Here is a 19,246-nt window from a genome sequence, read left to right as displayed (position 1 = left end):
ACATATACATATACATATACATATACATATATGATGTATATGTAATAATGTGTGTATGTATATATGTACATATTTCCTTCTTTCCCTTCCTTCCTTCCTTCCCTCCTCTCAGACAAAAACAGAACAAACTTTCCATTCAATCTCCATCTCCTTCTCCTTCACTTCTTCCCCCTGCAGGTTCAAATTCTTCATCCAACCCTTCATTCATTCATTCATTCATCCATCCATCCATCCTTCCTTCCTTTCTCCATTACTTCCATGGCTACACCTAACCACCATCACCATCACCATCACCACCACCGTGACAGAGTTGTCTCTCATCACCAGCTAAGCAATGGCCTATACGTCTCTGGAGCTCCTGATCACTGTAACAAGGAAAAACCAGAGGCACCCACCATGCTACCTCACTCCTCCTCTCCTTATTCTTCCTTAGTCATCCCTTACACTGGTGGAGACATCAAGAAATCTGGGGAGCTCGGCAAAATGTTCGACATTGCTGTCGATTTCCCCATGAAACCGAGGAAATCCGGCCCAATCATCCATGGAAGAACAGGCTCATTCACTTCCCATTCCGGACCCCTCTCTAGAATTGGAGACAATGGAAACCCTTTTTATAACCCTAACTTTCCTACCAGTACCAACACTATCCCTAATTCTACCTCCAACGTTAACATTAATGTCGGCAGCCTGAACACTAACAGTAAGCCTAACCCCAACACTAATGGTAGCATTTTCCCTAACCCTAACTGTAAGCCTATCTCTAATCCTAGGAAAATGTCAGGCCCTCTATCTAGACAAAGTTCTGGCCCTGTACCACCCAATCTTCCTACCACTGGTCTTATCACCTCCGGACCTCTTTCTTCAACCGGAGGAATTCCTTCTTCTTCAAGGAAATTATCTGGCCCCATTTACACTGAAGGTGGCATCTCTTCAAAATTTGCATCTAATCAAGCCATCACCAAAATCCCCACTCATGGGAAAATTGCGTTCCGGACGAGTTTCCCACGGATAATTCTGTGGACAATCATTCCACTTTTCCTCATGGGTTTTGTGGCTGGTGGGTTTATATGGGGGGCTGTTCAGAATGCGATTTTGTTGATTGTTGTGGCTTCTCTCTTTATTGCCCTAGTTGCAGTGCTGGCATTGCACATGTTGATTGGTCAAGGGTCAGGCTTGGGGTTTGTCGCCCGATATCCCGACTCAGGATTGGGTCAAGCTAAAGAAGGACAATATGTTAAAATTACTGGTGTAAGTCTCTCTGTCTGTCTCTCATTATGGATGGGTTGTTATTATCTAGTTTTAATCAAGAATTCAGTTCCTACTGCTAATGGGAAAACCGACATTACATCCCTTGAAAAATCAGGATTTTTAACTTGTAATCTTAGATGTGATTCATTGAAACATGGGCATTTCAACCATTTCTTCGATTTATGCATTTTTCATTGATTCATAAATTTTATTGCTTCCTTGTAGGTGATTACATGTGGGAGTATTCCTCTTGAGACATCTTATCAGAAGGTGAATAGGTGTGTGTATACATCAACTGGACTCTATGAATACCGGAGTAATTTCAATGCAAAACCAGCGAGGCCAAAACATTGTGTATTCACATGGGGGTTGAGATATTTGGAGGTGAGTAAATTGCTAATAAAAATGATAAATGTAAAATAGATTTGAGATTTGATCTAAGATTAGACTTGTTAGTAGATTTAAGATTAAATTCAACATTAGATTTAAGATTAAATTAAAGATTTGGATTTAAGATGGAGGCAAAGGCATCTAGAAGGATATGTATATTATTTGCATCATATGGATGATGTTGATTGACACAGCACTATGCTGTTGATTTCTACATCTCGGATTACCAATCGGGTTTGAGAGCATTGGTTAAAGTTGGTCATGGTGCAAGTGTGTCCCCTTATGTCAAAGAAAGTATCATCTTGGACACGAACAAGAAGAACCAAGAACTTCCTGCGAATTTCTTGCAATGGCTCGCGGATCGGAACCTCTCTCGAGATGATAGAGTGATGAGGTTAAAGGAAGGGTAAGTTTGTTGTCTTCCTTGTAGGAACATCAATGTTAGTTTCAATCTATTGATGTAAGATCGCTTTAGGTTTAGTTATTGCTCCAGCAGTATCAATTTTATGATGTTATGTAATCTTTGTAAAATTTTACCTGAAAGCAAATTGACTTTAAGTACTGGTAAAGCTTGTGCTTTGCTAATGTTGTCAGGCTCAAGTCTCTAGCAGCGGGTTTTTCCCTATTAAGAACCTAAAAGATAAATTGTAGTTTTCAAATCATGCACACCAATTGTTAGCTTCTAAAATAATGGCGTTTGTTATACCATTGACATTGGCATCTTTCTGCAAACACTGAAAAGTAGTAGCATTACCCTTGAAAAGGAAATGCTAACGAAAATGAACTTGATGCATAACATATTAACTAATTCGACCATGGTACAAGATTTTTCTCAGAACAAATAGCATTGCCCTTGAAAAGGCAATGTTAACGAAAACAAACTTGATGCATTTCATATTAACTTATTCAACCGTGGTACAAGATTTTTCTCGAAACGAATAGCATTGCCCTTGAAAAGGCAAGGCTAATGAAAATGAACTTGATGCATTTCATATTAACTAGCTCGACCATGGTACAAGATTTTTCTCGAAACAAATTTCACCTTGCAACTAAAATGGAGATTATTATCTGCTTGACCTATTAGGTACATAAAAGAAGGGAGCACAGTTACTGTGATGGGTGTCGTTCAAAGGTCTGATGATGTGCTTATGATTGTGGCTCCCTCGCAACCCATTTCTACTGGTTGCCAGTGGAAGAGATTCTTACTTCCCACAATCCTAGATGGTGTCATTTTGGTCTGTGAAGAAGATCCAAAAGCTAATGTAATTCCAGTTTGACCGTATTTTCAAGCATTTCTATCAGGTCAATTGATTCGTGGCAGACCGCGTTTATTACTTGTGATCTCTTTGAGGTAAAAATGCATATATATACATGTTTGAGATGAATGACAAACAACTACAACATCCATTGAGTTGTGACCTTGTTAACCTGAGATGGTGAGTTGGGGCCCATTTTGAAAACATTTCTTGCCACTACATAATCATGTATATATATATATATATACTGGCTTGACCGGATTGGCGAAGGGCACTTTGTAAGCCATTGTTCATACTTTGAAATAGCTAAACCTTCACATTGTACCTTGGGTGAAAAAGAATGATGCCTATTTCACTATGAAGATGCCAAACAGCATCTCTTTGGTAAACCCTAATTTGTGGTATCTAAACTGTACGAGTATCTGTACAACCCAAGAAGTTGTTTTTGTACTTCCGATGATGTTTTTCAATGTAAGGACTACTTGACATTGTTCATTTCCTGGTTCCTAATCTTCTTACAGTTATATACCAGAAATAATGTAGATTTGGATGGCATCTCACTCCATGTGCTTTTCTCGTAATTCATGAACCAGTGTAAGGAATTGTTAAATAGTACCTTGGCTTTAATCATTATGGTCCATCTTGATGAATTTGACAATGTGCACCTGATTGTTATGGTAGTATAAGGCTTCATGTATTTGTGTCATTGTTACTAAAGCTTAGACACTATTATATTGGGGGAGGAAAAATACTTTTCCATGTTCATCCACCTTCTCATTATGCCCACTTAGCTCCTCATCCACCTGAGAATCCATGCCATGGTTCCATTTGCTCTTCCCTTTGAAATCTCACCATTTGACTTCTTGTTTGTAGGTGTTAACATGATTCTCATCTTTTTGGATATATTGTGATACCTTCTTGGACACAATACATGTGGTATCACTTTTGACTCCATATCCACATTTTTTGGGGTTTAGCTTGCAACCTATGTCGATTGCATCAAAGTTTTGCGAAAAAAGCAATGGCATTGATAATGAGTTTTGAATGTCAATATTTCCATGATAATATTAACTGCCATGATAACTTGTTCTACTGATTGTTTTGTTGTTCTATTGTGCGAACATGGCCATTTTTGCAAGATTGGTTAGTTCATTCGTGAATTTGTAAAGGTCTACATGATGACCACCCTTTAATTCAACTATAAACTGAAAATGGTCGAGGACTTCCATCAAGACGCCCCTTGTTCAAATCATGTGTAATGATGTCAAAAGAACACAAGATGGTGTAATCATGCCAATAAAGATTTAGGTCATGTATGATTTGAATATTCAATAATGAATTAAGTTTCTTAAACATAGTTGTCCCTTGCAAATTCCACGTAAGCCATGCTTAAACTTGATGTGGTGGCTTTAGGTCATAGTTGAACTTGATGAAGTGCTAAAACCACATGGTAGTTCACGAGTACACCTACAAGAAAACTTTATAACAAGAAGGAACGTGAATGAATATTTACAAGGATCTCATTGAGCTACCATACCTTAAAGCTAGTTTATATTGTGGAATACGGGAATAAACATCACATCCATTTTTAGTCATTCAAAATTCAAATGCTATTACATCGCATAATCATCTAGATAAGGCCAATATATGTGTTTTTAATTTTTTCAGAAGCCGTTGCCCTAATTTTGTTTTCGAGGAAGATACACCTGCCATATAAAGGTAAATAGTGAATCTAATCTACTATTCCCATGTATTTAACATGTCGAAACATGCACTTATGTATGACTACAAACTATAAATGAGCCACAAATGACCAATGTTTGTTTTTCTTCTTTCGTAGTGTGAACAAGGTCAAATAATATATAGCAGGTTTTGGCTAAGCACACACACACACACACACACCATATGAATATGATACAAATCCACCATTTGCAACTATTCACATTCAAATAGACATTCAAAGATGCAAATATTCAGAGTGACTTGGAATTTAGCTCAAAAACAATCTCAAGTCATCTTATACTTCTTAATATGTTACCGTTATTTCATATGAAAGTTAGAATCAATACGAGTTATTATACATCCACCTTCGGATGATCCATATCCATCCATCCATGTCAATGCACCCTACTTCAAGCATAATGGATCCACCACAATGGACATAATTTGCTCACATAATAATAACTATATTATAATGTTTGGATTCCTTCCACATCATTGTATACATTATTTGATTCAAAGATTATACATTTGCAAAAAATTTAGAACAAATAATAAAAGTTCACATCAAATGAAATTGCTTCAACCAAAAGAATAGCCATAATGGGAAAGGGAACTCTGACGTTTTATCTTTTCTGAAAAATTGTATCTTTTCCCGTAGTTACAAAATAAATCATATATTTTCTCATATACAACCTAAGCCATGTCACTATTCATCAACCCAAAAGGACGATACAATGGGAGAAAGGGCTGTACAAACAGCGTCTAAGCACTTCCATTATTGATGAGAAGGATGATTGAATCAATTGAAAAGAAATGTAGGTCAATGTGAATGAAAACTTTGAACAGGTTAGTTCGAATGAATATATGGGAATATATGTCTATGTGAATGAAATTTTTTGATAATCCGGCTCGTTTTTCTCCCATGGTATCGAGCTTGGTTTTCATCAGGCATGCTTGAAATGCCATCTTTATTCGCTTATTTCACATGCAAGGTAAATTGTTATTTCATTCCCACGTATACTACGAATGATTGAATGTATCGGCTATAGTTTGAGGTAATGATAGGAAACTTCAATTGGCACCATCTTTTTCGTCCGAGTTCTCATGCTGGCTATAAACTTCAAGAAATAATTCTCGACAAGGGACTACAGCCTGTAGTTTAATGCAAGCTAAAAACGCTCCAGATAGTTTCCTGTGTAGACTGTAAGCTTCCTCGGGTGGTGGTGTTAGACGATGTCTCAACATTTCAGCACCCAATTCTGACACTCTTTTGGTGAGGTTTGATGTATGGAAATCAAATCCTCCTGGTTGAGAGAAGGGTAGTCCTACCACAAAAGCAGCTTCACAATGTGCATTGAGCATCGTCATTGATTCCTCTCCAGTGAGAAAACCGAGTTTACATGACAAATCGATGACGTTCTCCCTGTCTTGGTTTGCACACGCATATACCTGCATATTCATGGAAACAGATCAATAAGGGCTGTTTTTTACAAGTTTATTTGTTTGAATTCCCTCCACATTTCCAAAACTTAACCAGAAGATCTGGCAACCTTGCCAGTGGAGCAGACCTCGTGGTTGCCTTGAAGAAAGTGAAAGAGATGGTAATATGGCAACAGGACACTCCTATGACGTTGATAATGCTACTTCCCTGGACTAATGTCTCTTTACAGACGCTAAAAACTCTGAAAAGACAAACCCTCTCTGTCATAGACCACTCTTAGTATAGCGACAATATGATCCACATCACTGAGTACTTATACATTTGTTTTTGTCAATCTTGTAGAGTTATTTCATGAATATGGTTCACAGCAATTCTACAGACCAAACTTAGAAGAATGACTTGTAAAGAAAGTTTTACTGCAATATAAGTTATTCCTTAACATGAGAGAGAGAAAGAGACTTTCTGCAGAGAAATAAATAATAAATAAATTAGCAAGGGAGAGAACCATTTTCAAGTAGTTATCAACAAAATGTTTTGGATATTCTCTTGCAGCTCCAAAATCAATCAGGTTAATTGTATCGTTGGCTTCATCATAAAGAAAATTGCTCCAATTAGGATCCGTCTGCAAATACAAGTAAAGACAAATATTAAATGACTTCCTCTATGTACCTGACGTCTGCATTGTTTATATGAAATTTATTCACATGTAAGATATTGCCAAACTGAGCTACCTATTATATGAACAGTAGCAATTAGAGGTAATGCTCGCAATTGCAATTCTTGACGATCATTCATTAATTATCTGAGAACTATTAAGAATCATATCCTATTTTCCCATAAACATAATTTTTTTCTTCCTTCTCTTTTTGCATGATATCTAATACAGCATAAAAAGTTACATCTATTGGAAACTTATTACAAGGCTTAAGAATAACAGATGATATTTACCTGCATAAAACGATGAACAAAGAGTTCTTGCAAGGTGAGGTGTAATAAACGTCTCCCGACACTATTCCTGGTAGACTGACTCATTTTGGATACCTTGTCAATCGAAACACCTGCTCACTCACTACATGTTCAATAACAAAAAAAGAAAGAAAAAAGAAAGAATACAGATAAAGTTTAATGATACTCTATTCTTACCTGGTACAAGTTCTGTTGTAAGCACCCGTTTGCTAGAAAATTCAGAGACTACTTTTGGTACATATATTCCCTTCTCTTGTTCAACAAGCTGCTGAAATCTCATTTGACTAGCAGCTTCTAGAATGTAATCACATTCTCTTGCCAGTTCTTCTTTAGCAACCTACAAATCAGGCCCATTTTGAGTGGAATAGTCAGATATGTATGAAGAGAAAAAATGCTTTCCAGGAACAACCATTCTGAAGATCAAGAATTGCGAAGTCAGGTTTCATTTTGGTTTCTTATTAGATCCCATTAGTTGAGACAACAGTATACTTTTGACAATATGCATATCAGATCATTTTCTTCTTATGAAATAGACTTTATTCACGAAATCAATTAATATTATGGCATCACTTATTGTTAAAATTGGCTTTATCACCTCAGGGTAATCAGTTCTGACAAAATTTCTACACATTGCTTAAAATCCAATAATTAAAATCCAATAATTATGCATTTTTCATTATCGGATGTACCTTCATGGCTTGCTCTAAATATAAACCCTTTGGAAGTAAATTTGTAAATTCCAAAAGCCGACGAACATTTTCAATGTCACTGTCAATGCTTTGCGCTACACCTGGGTATTGTATTTTCATGGCCACCTCCATGCCATCTTTTAACACAGCTTTATGTACCTAAACAAACAGCAACAGGATTTCCAGTCAAAAATGGATTTTCTTCAAGTGTAATGAAAAGGAAACCCTTTATATGTAACTTGCAATGTAGGAAACAGATGTACAGTTCTTTGGAGATGGTTAAAATTTGGTATCTAACTACATCCACAATGGTTAAATTTTGGCATCTAACACCATCTAACTATGGTGTTTTGGAGATATACAGCGCAAGGACTTAATTTTTGTTCCCTAAAATTTTATACTCTTATTATCTACAATTGATCGACTTTTGCTAACAGAACAAGCATGCCCAAACAGAATTTCAATCATGCAGTCAACCATTTATTTCCATTTGAAACCTTTTCCTGCACAAAACCAAATTTAATCAGATATTGAATCAGTGTCCTGACAGGGCCAAATAACCTATGAGACTAAAAAAATAACATCAACGTGAGATCTGTATAATGTCTGATAGCTGAAGTATCTTAAGAAGACATAATGGCCTATCCAACCTAACAAGTGATTAATCTGCAAATGGTGTAGTATAAATAGAACCAAACAACAAATTAAACCGAATACAAAAATAGAGAGTTAATAAAAGAATATCAATGGTGTCCATGTTCTAGCTTGATGTGCAATTCGCAAATATACACCAATTGTTATCCAAACTATACATCTGTGCATGTGTTGTCTTGTACTTATCAAGACCTACCGATATCCAGATTACCTTTCCTTAATAGCTCTATTTGATATAAAGACTAGATATTATACTTCAATTTCCTTTCTTCATTCCAATCATGATGCCGACATACCTAACTATTAAGTAGATGATTAAAGATAAGCGATGCGAGGTGGTTTTTGAATTTGAGGTTTTCTAAATTTTCGCAACCAGTATTGAAAAGAGTTTCCTGTCTTCCAGGTTTGCCTTGTCAACATCAATGACATCATTGATGTCTTGCTCGGCTTCAAATACCAACTTGGATTTAACATCTATAGGAATCTTTTTGCCATCATCCTAAAATCAATTTGAACTTCCCAAGATGACATCATCCTAGGTAATATCTACATTGACATGAAGCAAGAAGAAAGACAGAAGAGGGAAAGGAAGGGAAAGTTGCATAGCATATGGAGACACTGACAGGGTTTCAATATATGTAATTGAGTGAAAGATGTATTGACATATTAGATCTCCATAATTGGGGTTCTGAAGACAAGAGAAAGCATTACAGCGGGAAAAGAAAGGAAGACTGCACAGCATAGATACTGACAGGATTTACATGTATGCATGGAGTTGAAGATCTATTGATATTTTAGATCTGCACATGTGGGATTTTGAGGCCTAGAGAAAAGCGCATAGCTCCAACCCAATTTCGAAGAAAGGCATTAAGCTTTTAAATATATTAAGGCAAAACATATTAGGACTTCTAAGGATAGCAAATCTCCGTCAAAACATATTAAACAAGAACTCTGTAAACAGAGTCACAAGCAACATGGCTACGGAAGGAGGAAGGAAAGGTCAATTGATGGAATACGTAATGGAAGACAAACTCAGACTGTTTGAGCTCTATCTAGTCGTCAAGGAGCCGAGTGCTTTTCTGGTCCATCAAGGACGGTGACACTAAATCCTGAAATATCACTAATTCATATGCTGAAGGCACTTAACCTTATTTCTGGATGATCATGGGTTCAAATGGCTGAATTTGGTGTACCTGGCCTATGCTTGCAGCTGCCATTGGTTCATCATCAAAACTAGCTAACTTAGACCGCCAATCTGGCCCTAATTCACTTGCTATGACTCGCTGCAACTGGCGTTTCGGCATAACATCTGCACCTTGTCGAACTGTCTCAAGAGCAGCAAGCACCTGCCATATCCAGAAGCCAAAAAATGATTATACAACAAAAACACACATAAATTAAAGAAGATCTCATTTCTAACTGAGGCATGGTATCATTATTCCCACAACTTGAGTCAAACAAAAAACTCTTTGCTGATGAATTAGTTAGACACCCAAATTTGGATACAGGGGTATATTTACAAACATAAGAATTGCATGCCTTTTTGGGCATGCAGAGTATATTACACCTTATAGTAAACTAGAAATATAATAAACATTTTTCTACATTAATACATCTACAGATGTAAAGATCAAAAACGAAAAACCAGATCAGAAAGAGAAATCTGAAGTCCGGTTAGTCATCCAGAAAAGAAAATCAAGCAATAAATTGGGCGAACTTTTGAAAAGCACTGGAGATAAGTCAAAGACTGTAAAAAAAAGTTCATATCTACATATAAACTAATGATGATATATAGTGTTCTGAGCATGTATTTAAATACTATTTGGAAGGACGTGTTAGATTACTTGAGGTGGAAGTAATGATTCATCTTGGATGCTAAGCATTTGGCCAAGTTTTAGGGCAGCACCTCGCATTCGACATAGACCAAGTGCCAATCTCTCAGCATTCTGCTCATTGATGAAAGGTGAAAAAGCAAATTGTTGGTTTTGTGAACGATCTTGTCCTCCCCATAACCTTTTTGCTGATTCCTGGAATGTGCCTAGCGCGATACCTGCTCCAAGTCTAGCAAAGCTGCAAGATGTAAGAAGACAGCATGGACAATCATCATCATCATTCTCCCCATGCAACTCTCATCTCATTATATCAAAATAATTTACATTGAATATAAGATAGCTGGATATAAAAATCCTTGAACAAAGATGAGAAATTGGAAAATACATCAATGTATAAATGGCACATCATATATGCCAAATTCCAGTACATTTAAATAGATAGAATCAACAATAGATGATAGATCTCATAAAAATCTAGCCCTAATTGAAAATCACCATCATCTATCTTCCCATGGGAAACCTCGACATCCCCATAATCATTATGATCTTAGTTTTCCCATCAGATGAAGTCCTAGATGTCTGTGTTCCATGGGTTGGGGGAAATCGGGGCTATAGCCTCTTTGTAGAACATTGAGTAGATATTGAAAGGAGCTTGATCTAATATACATACACATCACACTCATGGTTGCTTCCAATTATTGTTATTGGGGAAAAACATCAAAACAAAATTTAATAGAACGACAGACAAAGTAGCAAGCAAAGAACCAGAATTGAGGGCAAAATAATTAAAACACAACTGATGAAATAATTACAAAACCAAATTGCAAAAACCACAATTTTGATGATAGGAAATGAATATTTCCTGTAGAGTCAAACAGGTGAATATGGTAATTCCATTGGCCACACAGGAAACAAATTTTTCATGTTACACCCCAGTTTCAGGCTAAGAAAATACGTCAAACTGACAGACCAGGACCTCAAGCCTCAGTTTAAGGCCAGGGATCTCGAACCTATGGAGTTCTATCTTTACATAAATACCTCTCATGAAAGAAATGGCATAACATTATTGTCTGCAATAGGAAAATCATCAATTTCAATGCCATTAAGTTTCAGCCAGCTACTCAATTGTGCATAGCAACCCATGCATCTCCTTCTCAATCTAGTTTCTTTGATGAGTGAAGTGCCAACCATGACAACCTTCATTGGGCTACTTCCCACAATCTCTACAGAAACCTGAGCAGTTGGAAGAAGCCTTTAGTGAACAACTGGTGCAGTTGCAGTTCTGATCTGATAATTCCATGTCATATTGAAGGCTTGATCATGATCACTCATACTATCATCACCACCAAGGGTTTCTCTAGGGCTTTCCATCCATCATAAAAGTTCATTTCTGCCCCATCATGAGGAATCCACCTCACCAAGTATCATATTGCAGTAACTGTTAACAAAGCCTCTCTTCTTCCTATGGACAGTTGCTAGGCTCAGCTTTCTCGTGGATATGGAAAACTATGTCCTCTTGAAAGACAATGCACACATATACAGATCCAAGAACGATGGACAAAATTATGTTGGTTTGATACCTTGTAAGATCAACTCTTCCCTATGGGGTAAAATGTTGGGAACCAATCCTTTAATGGCACATAACTGGAGAAAATTTTGAGACACCTTTCATCTCCATAATTGCCTGCATGCTACTTAGCAAATCATCATGCCCCATGAGAAACTCTGAGCTAAGATAGGAGCAGTCCTACTCTTGACCGAGGTAATATTCTCTATTAATGACTTCTATCCAACAGATTTGGCATCTCTCAAGGCAATGGCTTATGAGACTAAATGAGAGATTTCATCTTAAAAGGTTGTATCTCTCGACTTTGAGAACAATCCAAATATATATATATAAGATACCTTTGGTGCTGGGTGATTATGGCCTTTATCTATCAATGACAATAGTGACGGAGCCATAGTTCAAATGGTTGGGGCCGACGAGCACAACAAATTTCTATTGCCCAATTTATTGTAAAAAAAAAGACTTTGTTAAAGACATACCCAAAAGCTCTTCCAAGAGGTGTTGAGGGAACTCTTCGCTCACGCGGCCTTCGTTTTGCAGGAGTAGGAGGCAGCACAGTATTCACTGTGGTATTTGTCGTGGAAGAATTCAAAATCTGCTCATCTTCCAGTATAACCTTTGTAGCATTATCGTGATGCTTCTGTGAAACACTATCAGTGGCTACATTCAAAAGCAAATGTTAATACAGAATCAATTATTTTTAGTGTAATCTTCTTCATGCTTCCATGAAACACTATCAGTGGTTACATTTTGAACTCATTGAAAGTACATCATTGAGAGTGAGATGTTTTAGAAGAAATAAGATTTGGAGGGTTGTATTAGAACAAAAACTTTCTAATTTTTCAGATACGTCTGAATTTATGAAACGTTTTAGCAAACATTGAGGGATGCTTTTAGAATAAAAAACGTCAAATATTGATTATCAATCCATAAATAATCTCAACAAATATAGGGAGATTTCGCTAAATTCAACAACTTTAGACGAAAGACTTACCACATTTTAGATACAATATTCTGGTAAAGGAAATATATATATATATATATATGTTTCTTTTTCTAGCACTGATGGGGCTGCTCAAAGCTCTTACCACATTTTAGATGCAACATTCTAGTAAAGGAAAAATATATAATTGTTTCTTTTTCTAGCATTGATGGGGCTGCTCAAAGTTAGCCGCAAACATAACTTCAAGTCAAATGGAAGTTTCATACATACCTTTTGGTAATATAATCTCTTCCTTTCCATGGTATCTCTCTGAAGGAAGGACGATTTCATTGACAGAAGAAGAAACTGACGAAGACTTAGAAACTGTGTCCGAAATGTTCGGAGAAGGAACGTTCTCAGGAATGCTCTGCGGAGCATCGAATTCTTCTCCTTCTATAACTTTCAGCGAAACAGATGTTTCAGGAGGAGGAGGAGGAGGAGGAGGAGGAGGTGGATCTGCAGGAGAGGGTCGGAGCCTTCCATTCCCATGGGGATCCAATGCAGAAGATGGAGAGCGAGGGGTGCCACGTGTGATGCCAAAGACATCACCTGCAGAGAGGAGGAGACGAGAGAGGGAAGAAGAAAGGAACGCGGGGAAGTCGGAGACGGAAGGAGAAGAAGAGGATCGAAGGGGAGGATGGTGGTTTAGGGTTCTGGATGTGGTAGCAGCTTCTCGAGCCACCATAGCCAAGCCTGTCAACGTCCGAGCAGCGTCCTGCAGACGCGAGCTCGCCATGGCCGCCTACCTCCTCTTCTGAGACGTCCTCCTGTCGTTGGAAGCAGAAGCAGAAGCAGAAGACCGACGGCTCCGGCTTCGGCTCTGGGGTTTTGCGGCTTCCCAACGACGCCGCGCCACGTCATCAGGCGACGTGGCGGCCCTGGCTTGCCTCCACGTGTCACAGCGAGGCTCTGCCACGTGGCACCAACAAAGGGGGCAGAGGCTCTCCTTGCAGGTGGGGGGGACGCCCACCCGTTTGTGTGCGTGTGTGGGTGCGTGCGTGTGCGTGTGCGTGTGCGTGTGTGCGTGTGCGCGTGCGCATGTGAGAGATCATGACTGGTATCGCTTCTGAAGCTCACCCATTCGTGCGTGCGTGCGTGCCATGTGCAAGTCCAATCTGAAACAAACAGTTGGCACCATGAAACCTCGCCCATTCGTGGATGGGTGTGTGCCCTATGTGCATGTGCATGTGAACTCAAACAAAACCGATGGCGCTTCGGAAGCTCACCCAGTCTTGGATGTGTGGGTGTGTTTATTGAGCTCGAACAGAATCGGTGGCACTCTGGAAGCTCGCCCATTTCTAGATGTGTGTGTGCATTATTTACTAAGCTCAAACAAAACTAGATTCACCGCAGAAGCTCGCCTATATTGTGGATGCGTGCTTGTGCACTAGCTCAAATAGACATGCTATCGCTACAAAAGATCACCCATTTGTGAATGTGCGAGCTCTCAATCGAAAGAGAGACACCCAAAAAGGAATACAAACACTTGTTCGTGTTTTTATTTATTTATGGGCTTTTGCCTTTTCGCTTTCTGCAAGCTGCTTCAACATGCGGAGTACATATGCTAGAGATGCATGTGCGCCACTTGAATGAAGTAGAATTTCACCCCTCTCTCATTTTGAGAATGTCGGAGGCAAATACACGTGCAATAAGTGAAGATGAAAATCTAGTAGAATCATTTAGTGTTACCTCAAAAAGCTATTCTAAAGCTTAAATTGGGACACAAAAATTCCCTTCTCATTTGTCAAACTACCAAAGGTAGTGGTACCATGCATGCATAGATCATCATTCATTCTCACAATATCTAGAGAAATATAGCAAGGCATTCTAAATCTATGAATATTTAACACGACAACTTGTTGATCAGAGTGTCAATTACAGAGAGGTCAATGTTAATCGGGCCAAAAATGAGAATTATGATCACTTAATCCAAAGACAAGCAATGAAGCAACTTTAAAGACTATTTTGGTGACTTTGGAGCTTAAATAGAGAATGGATGGTTGAGAAGTTAGGCACACAATCGGCATTCAATTAAGTGTGCAATTTGATCTTGGGGGAAAGTGATCACTTAATTGAGCTACACATTTAGGTTTTTTATGTGTTTTGTTTTAACAAAATGTTTCTTTCTACATCATTGAAGATAGCTCGACCCCCACAACCACTCTAAATGCTCCAACAACAGCGATCAACCACTCTAATTGCTCCCACATTGTGGCTTGAATCATTGCCTGATTATATCTCCAAATGTGAAGGTTTTTACATACTATGAAGCATGTTTCCTCAATGTAACATAAATTTCAGAATGCAACACTAGTTTCCAAACAATGTAATTACAAATTGATAAAATTGAGTTTTTTTCAAAACAATAGGCAAATGATCTTGCATGATTTTGATATGAAATGGAGAAAGACTTGAAATCTGATTTCTATTGATGATATCTATGGTTTTGAATGTTTGGAACATGATTTTGGCATGAAATAGAGAGACTTGGAAATCTGATTTCTGTTGATGATATCATTATTTTTGAGTTACATGATTTCAATTTGGTTTAATGTAATTTTGTCATGAAAAATTGTAAAAAAAATCATCAAGATTTTCGCCTCCACAAGAAGTGCATTTAATAGAATGCCACACTTAAATGGATACACACTTGTACATATATCTAAGATCAGAAACTAATAAACTAATAAATTGAATACAAGTATGGCAAATAAACCTAACACTTCAAATTTGTCACCTTTTCATGGAGGGCCAGATGAGCTTTCAAATGACAACAGTGAGATGAAATATATTAACAGATCTAGTGCTACAACGACAGTGACGAAAATTTCTAATATATTTCACAAGCATATACATGGAGAGCGAACACAATGGCAAAAGATGGCAAACAATATACATGAATCCTTGAATAGGAAGCATATTAAAAAACTTCTGTTGCTGAAGATAAGATTATATAATCCATCAAAACCTCTTTATTACATTTTGTCAACCGCATCCACCAGAGAGAAATACTCAGTATCTCAAGCTGGAGTGAATATAAACGTAAATTTAGATTGCTAATATGTTTCTCTTCCCTACTAAAATGCATTTTGCCAAATATCCATTTCCACTTTCAGCTATGGGAAATTTGCATTTAGATACCGTGCATCAAAATCACCCGTCTTGTATCATCAGTTCTTTTGACTTCATTCAAAAGCTCACTAAATCCATACCTTCATCTTCATACACTGAAATTTGCCATCTTGTGCGATCATTACTTGCAAAAACTCCCTACGTGACATCCATACCTTCCATTGTTATACAACAGATACCCATATTGTATCATTTACTTGTGCTTAAAAAACACCTCACTAAACAGCATCCATATCATCATCTTCATCCTCATCTTCACTTGCAAGTGTACTACCTTCTTCCAGGTGAAGGTCAGCTAGCAGCTCTTCCAACGGTATAGATGGAGGCTCCTCTCCATCAGTCATAGAACCCATCTCAGATTGATCTCTATAATCCGCATTCTTATACAAAGCAACATTAGCACGAAGCTCCGGATCCTCCTCAAGTTCATCCATAAACTTTTCAAACTCCACAGCTTTCTTTTCTTCATCCATCCTACCCCTACCATAATTATCCACCTCCATAGGCAGATTTCTAAGTTTCCATGGCCTTGGCTTACCTCTCCTTTTCTGTCTTTTCTCTTCATAGCTCTTCTTCACAAGTACCACATCAGGAAGTACTAAATTCTTGTACTTATCAAGCTCAAAATCATTTGTGTTTGCACCATAGAGATCATATCCGAGGGCGTAATCACCAGGACTCAGTAGTCTTCCCAAATGGGTCTTAGCTGAAAATATAAGATCGTTCTTCCCAAAATCTGAGATACGAGCAACTTGCACTTGGGCCAAAGAGAACTTGCCATGTGTTACATGTACTCTCTCTACATCTTCTACATCCAAGACCACATATTCAACAAGTTGTCGACTACTCAATAGAGACTTGTAAGGAGCTCTCCAATATTGGGTTGCATCAACAAAAGCTGTTCTCAGCGTTAATGGGTCCAGAAACATTAATGTATTTGAGACTCGAACACATAATACAAGAGGCCCCAGATTACCAAGCCCGACTGCTACCTTTTGTGGAAGACAAACAAGATCATCTTTACACACAGGGCAAATTTCCACCGAGAAAGTGAACCGATAATTATAGCTATTATTCTTCGTATCATGAGAAACTAGTTGTTTATCATTCCGACTCTTGATAGGGGTAACATTACCGAGAAAATCAACAAGTTTCAAAGCATGGCTTCTACTTGAAAAGAAGAAATCTACCCCATCATGGATTTGCTTTATATTGATTGCTTGAGAGGCAGCTCCATGCTTTAGAATAGCTTGTTCTAGGTAGAAAAAAGTACGTTTGTGGTCGACTTTTTGGCGTACCTGAAGTTCCAGTGTTTGGAAAATAACAAAAGATTTTGCCAAAGTTCAAAATAAGTTTGAAGGAAATTTGACAGTCGGAAGTATAGAGCGATTTTGCCAAAAATAAGTTTTAGGAAAAATCTTTCTTATGAAATTTGGTGAAATTTTGAGGAGAATTTTTTTTATCGAATAGAAATATGATATTTTAAAGTTTTCTCAAAGTGGAATGGGTAGATTACTCTTTCTTCTTTAGACTTCACAATTTATAAGGGTGGTTTTCATTTAGATAATGCAAGAGCAAATCATACTAAACTGATTGTGATTTTTCTAAATATGAATGCAAATTCCACTAATCTAATTGCAATTAACTTTCCAAAACAATATCACAAATGAGAAAAAAAAGGTACCCATATTCAATTGTGATTGTTTCTTTAAGTTTGAAGAAGCACAAATTACAACTAACCAAATTTTAATTTTTTTAATAATAAATTGCAAAACCCTGCTAATTCAATCAAGTTGTACCAATACATATTACAAATGCAAAATAAAATTTACATTAATTCAGTGGTGATTCATTTCTTTTTCCACAGAAACTTAAAGAAAGTGCAAACAAAATTTAAAACGTCCATGTCCAACTGTAAATTTAGTTGCCTAATTAATTTGAAGATCAGAGCAAACAAATTATATTTCACACTCTAAAAACTTGACTGTTCCATAAATAATCATCTTTGGAGAAAACAAACCTGAACTGAGGCAATCCACTGATCAGGATTCGCTGCAACGCGAGAGCAACTCTCACACAGATGATCTTCAACGACGTACTCAACAACATAGCTCTGTTCCATGATTGCACCATTCATGATCTCTTTCTGGATCTTCAGCTTGACTTTCACTCTCTTAGAGTGAGGTTCGGTCCACACAAACGCAGCATCGATTAGACGGATCTTGTTCATATTCTTCAGTCTCTTGACGCAGAAAGTGAGGAGCTCTTTCGATTCAAGCTCTGCTTTGATCCATGTCCGAGGGGGATGCAAATAGCTGACGCATTCTGGGCAGAAGAGGATGGTGACATTCTTCTGGAGACCCTCTGTGATGTCAACCTGTGTGCGGAGGCAAGAGACACACATATTGGCGGGGTTGGGAGCCATGGAAACTCCACATACAGGGCACAGGACCCTTCCCACTGTATGAGAGACCGTGAACATCTCGCTCTGCGCCATGGATTCTTTAGAATCAAACTCTCTCTGTTCCTCTCTTTACCTTCCTGTCTCGCTATCTGTTTCTGTGTCGGTCTCCGTCTATCTTCTTCGTCTTCTTCTGCTTCTGCTTCTTCTTCTTCTGTTCTGTGTTTATTTGGGGAAGGGCTTTTTGCTGTGTTTTATCATTTTAGGGTTTGTGGGATGGGATTGGACAATTTACAAAACTATGCTTCCAATTAACAGTTGGCAACGGTTCGGTTTGAACCGAGCCGAACCGTGAAACCGCAGCTTAACGATTTAAACGGTTCGGCAGGTTCGGGGTTTTTTTAAACGGTTCGGTTCGGTTTCAAAAGTTAAAACCCGTGGTTTAGCAGTTTGTTTTTATTTTTTTTAAATTCAAAAAAATAATATTGTTTTTAAATAATTCGGCTTCCTCTCCTCGATGGTGAGCGTTTCGCATGGTGGCCAGTTCGAGAAGGGAGGGCAAAGTGGCACGGGAACACTCCACCGTCTTCAGGGCGTGACCAATGGTGGACATCGTTATCCCAGCGGCCCACTTGACTCGTCTTCGCCGGTTCCCATTCGTAACTAGTTGTATTAACCAATTGTTTTGTAATAGCCACTAGATTCGTGGCATGTATGCGTCTTGTTGTAAATCTTTTGTAATATATATATGTTTGTGCATATCCCTCAGTCTTCTATTTTAACATATTTGAGTTGAGTCCTTAATCGCGGTGAACCTTTTTCTTGAACCCTACCTTCGTCGAATCTAGAAGCCGGTTTAGATGGAAAGCCAACGGACCGAAGCTCGCAAAGTTTAAGACCTCCACCATCCGACTCCCTAGTCCGTGACCCCCGTGGTCCCACCCAAGCCAACACGTGCACGTGGAA

General features: G+C 38.0%; 3 protein-coding genes across 3 annotated transcripts; 1 reads left to right on the top strand and 2 right to left on the bottom strand.

Moving 5' to 3' along the window:
* Positions 1-224: 224 nt before the first annotated feature.
* Positions 225-3,389, top strand: LOC147859257 (protein SHOU4-like). The gene is made up of 4 exons (XM_087326119.1): positions 225-1,248; positions 1,474-1,632; positions 1,833-2,044; positions 2,723-3,389. Exons 1-4 carry the CDS (start codon positions 259-261, stop codon positions 2,913-2,915), a joined length of 1,554 nt encoding a protein of 517 aa, XP_087182245.1. The 5' UTR covers positions 225-258; the 3' UTR covers positions 2,916-3,389.
* Positions 3,390-5,528: 2,139 nt separating this feature from the next.
* ABC1 (ABC transporter 1) lies at positions 5,529-13,511 on the bottom strand. Its single transcript, XM_087326016.1, has 9 exons — positions 12,979-13,511; positions 12,245-12,425; positions 10,211-10,436; positions 9,560-9,712; positions 7,713-7,871; positions 7,201-7,360; positions 7,006-7,115; positions 6,563-6,679; positions 5,529-6,065 (listed from the first exon to the last, which is right to left on the bottom strand). The coding sequence occupies exons 1-9, from the start codon at positions 13,481-13,483 to the stop codon at positions 5,688-5,690; spliced, it is 1,989 nt and encodes a 662-aa protein (XP_087182142.1). The 5' UTR covers positions 13,484-13,511; the 3' UTR covers positions 5,529-5,687.
* A 2,107-nt stretch (positions 13,512-15,618) lies between these two features.
* NMD3 (nonsense-mediated mRNA decay NMD3 family protein) lies at positions 15,619-18,502 on the bottom strand. The gene is made up of 2 exons (XM_087325926.1): positions 17,900-18,502; positions 15,619-17,177 (listed from the first exon to the last, which is right to left on the bottom strand). The coding sequence occupies exons 1-2, from the start codon at positions 18,374-18,376 to the stop codon at positions 16,098-16,100; spliced, it is 1,557 nt and encodes a 518-aa protein (XP_087182052.1). The 5' UTR covers positions 18,377-18,502; the 3' UTR covers positions 15,619-16,097.
* Between the last annotated feature and the right edge of the window lie 744 nt (positions 18,503-19,246).

This window comes from Azolla caroliniana, unplaced genomic scaffold, assembly GCF_043228905.1.
Source record: "Azolla caroliniana isolate FFs.n. ecotype wild unplaced genomic scaffold, voAzoCaro1.0.p SCAF_10, whole genome shotgun sequence".
In the NCBI taxonomy this organism is placed as follows: Eukaryota; Viridiplantae; Streptophyta; class Polypodiopsida; order Salviniales; family Salviniaceae; genus Azolla; species Azolla caroliniana.
The sequence above is the reverse complement of the archived record's forward strand: the minus strand, read 5'-3'. Positions and strand labels throughout refer to the sequence as shown.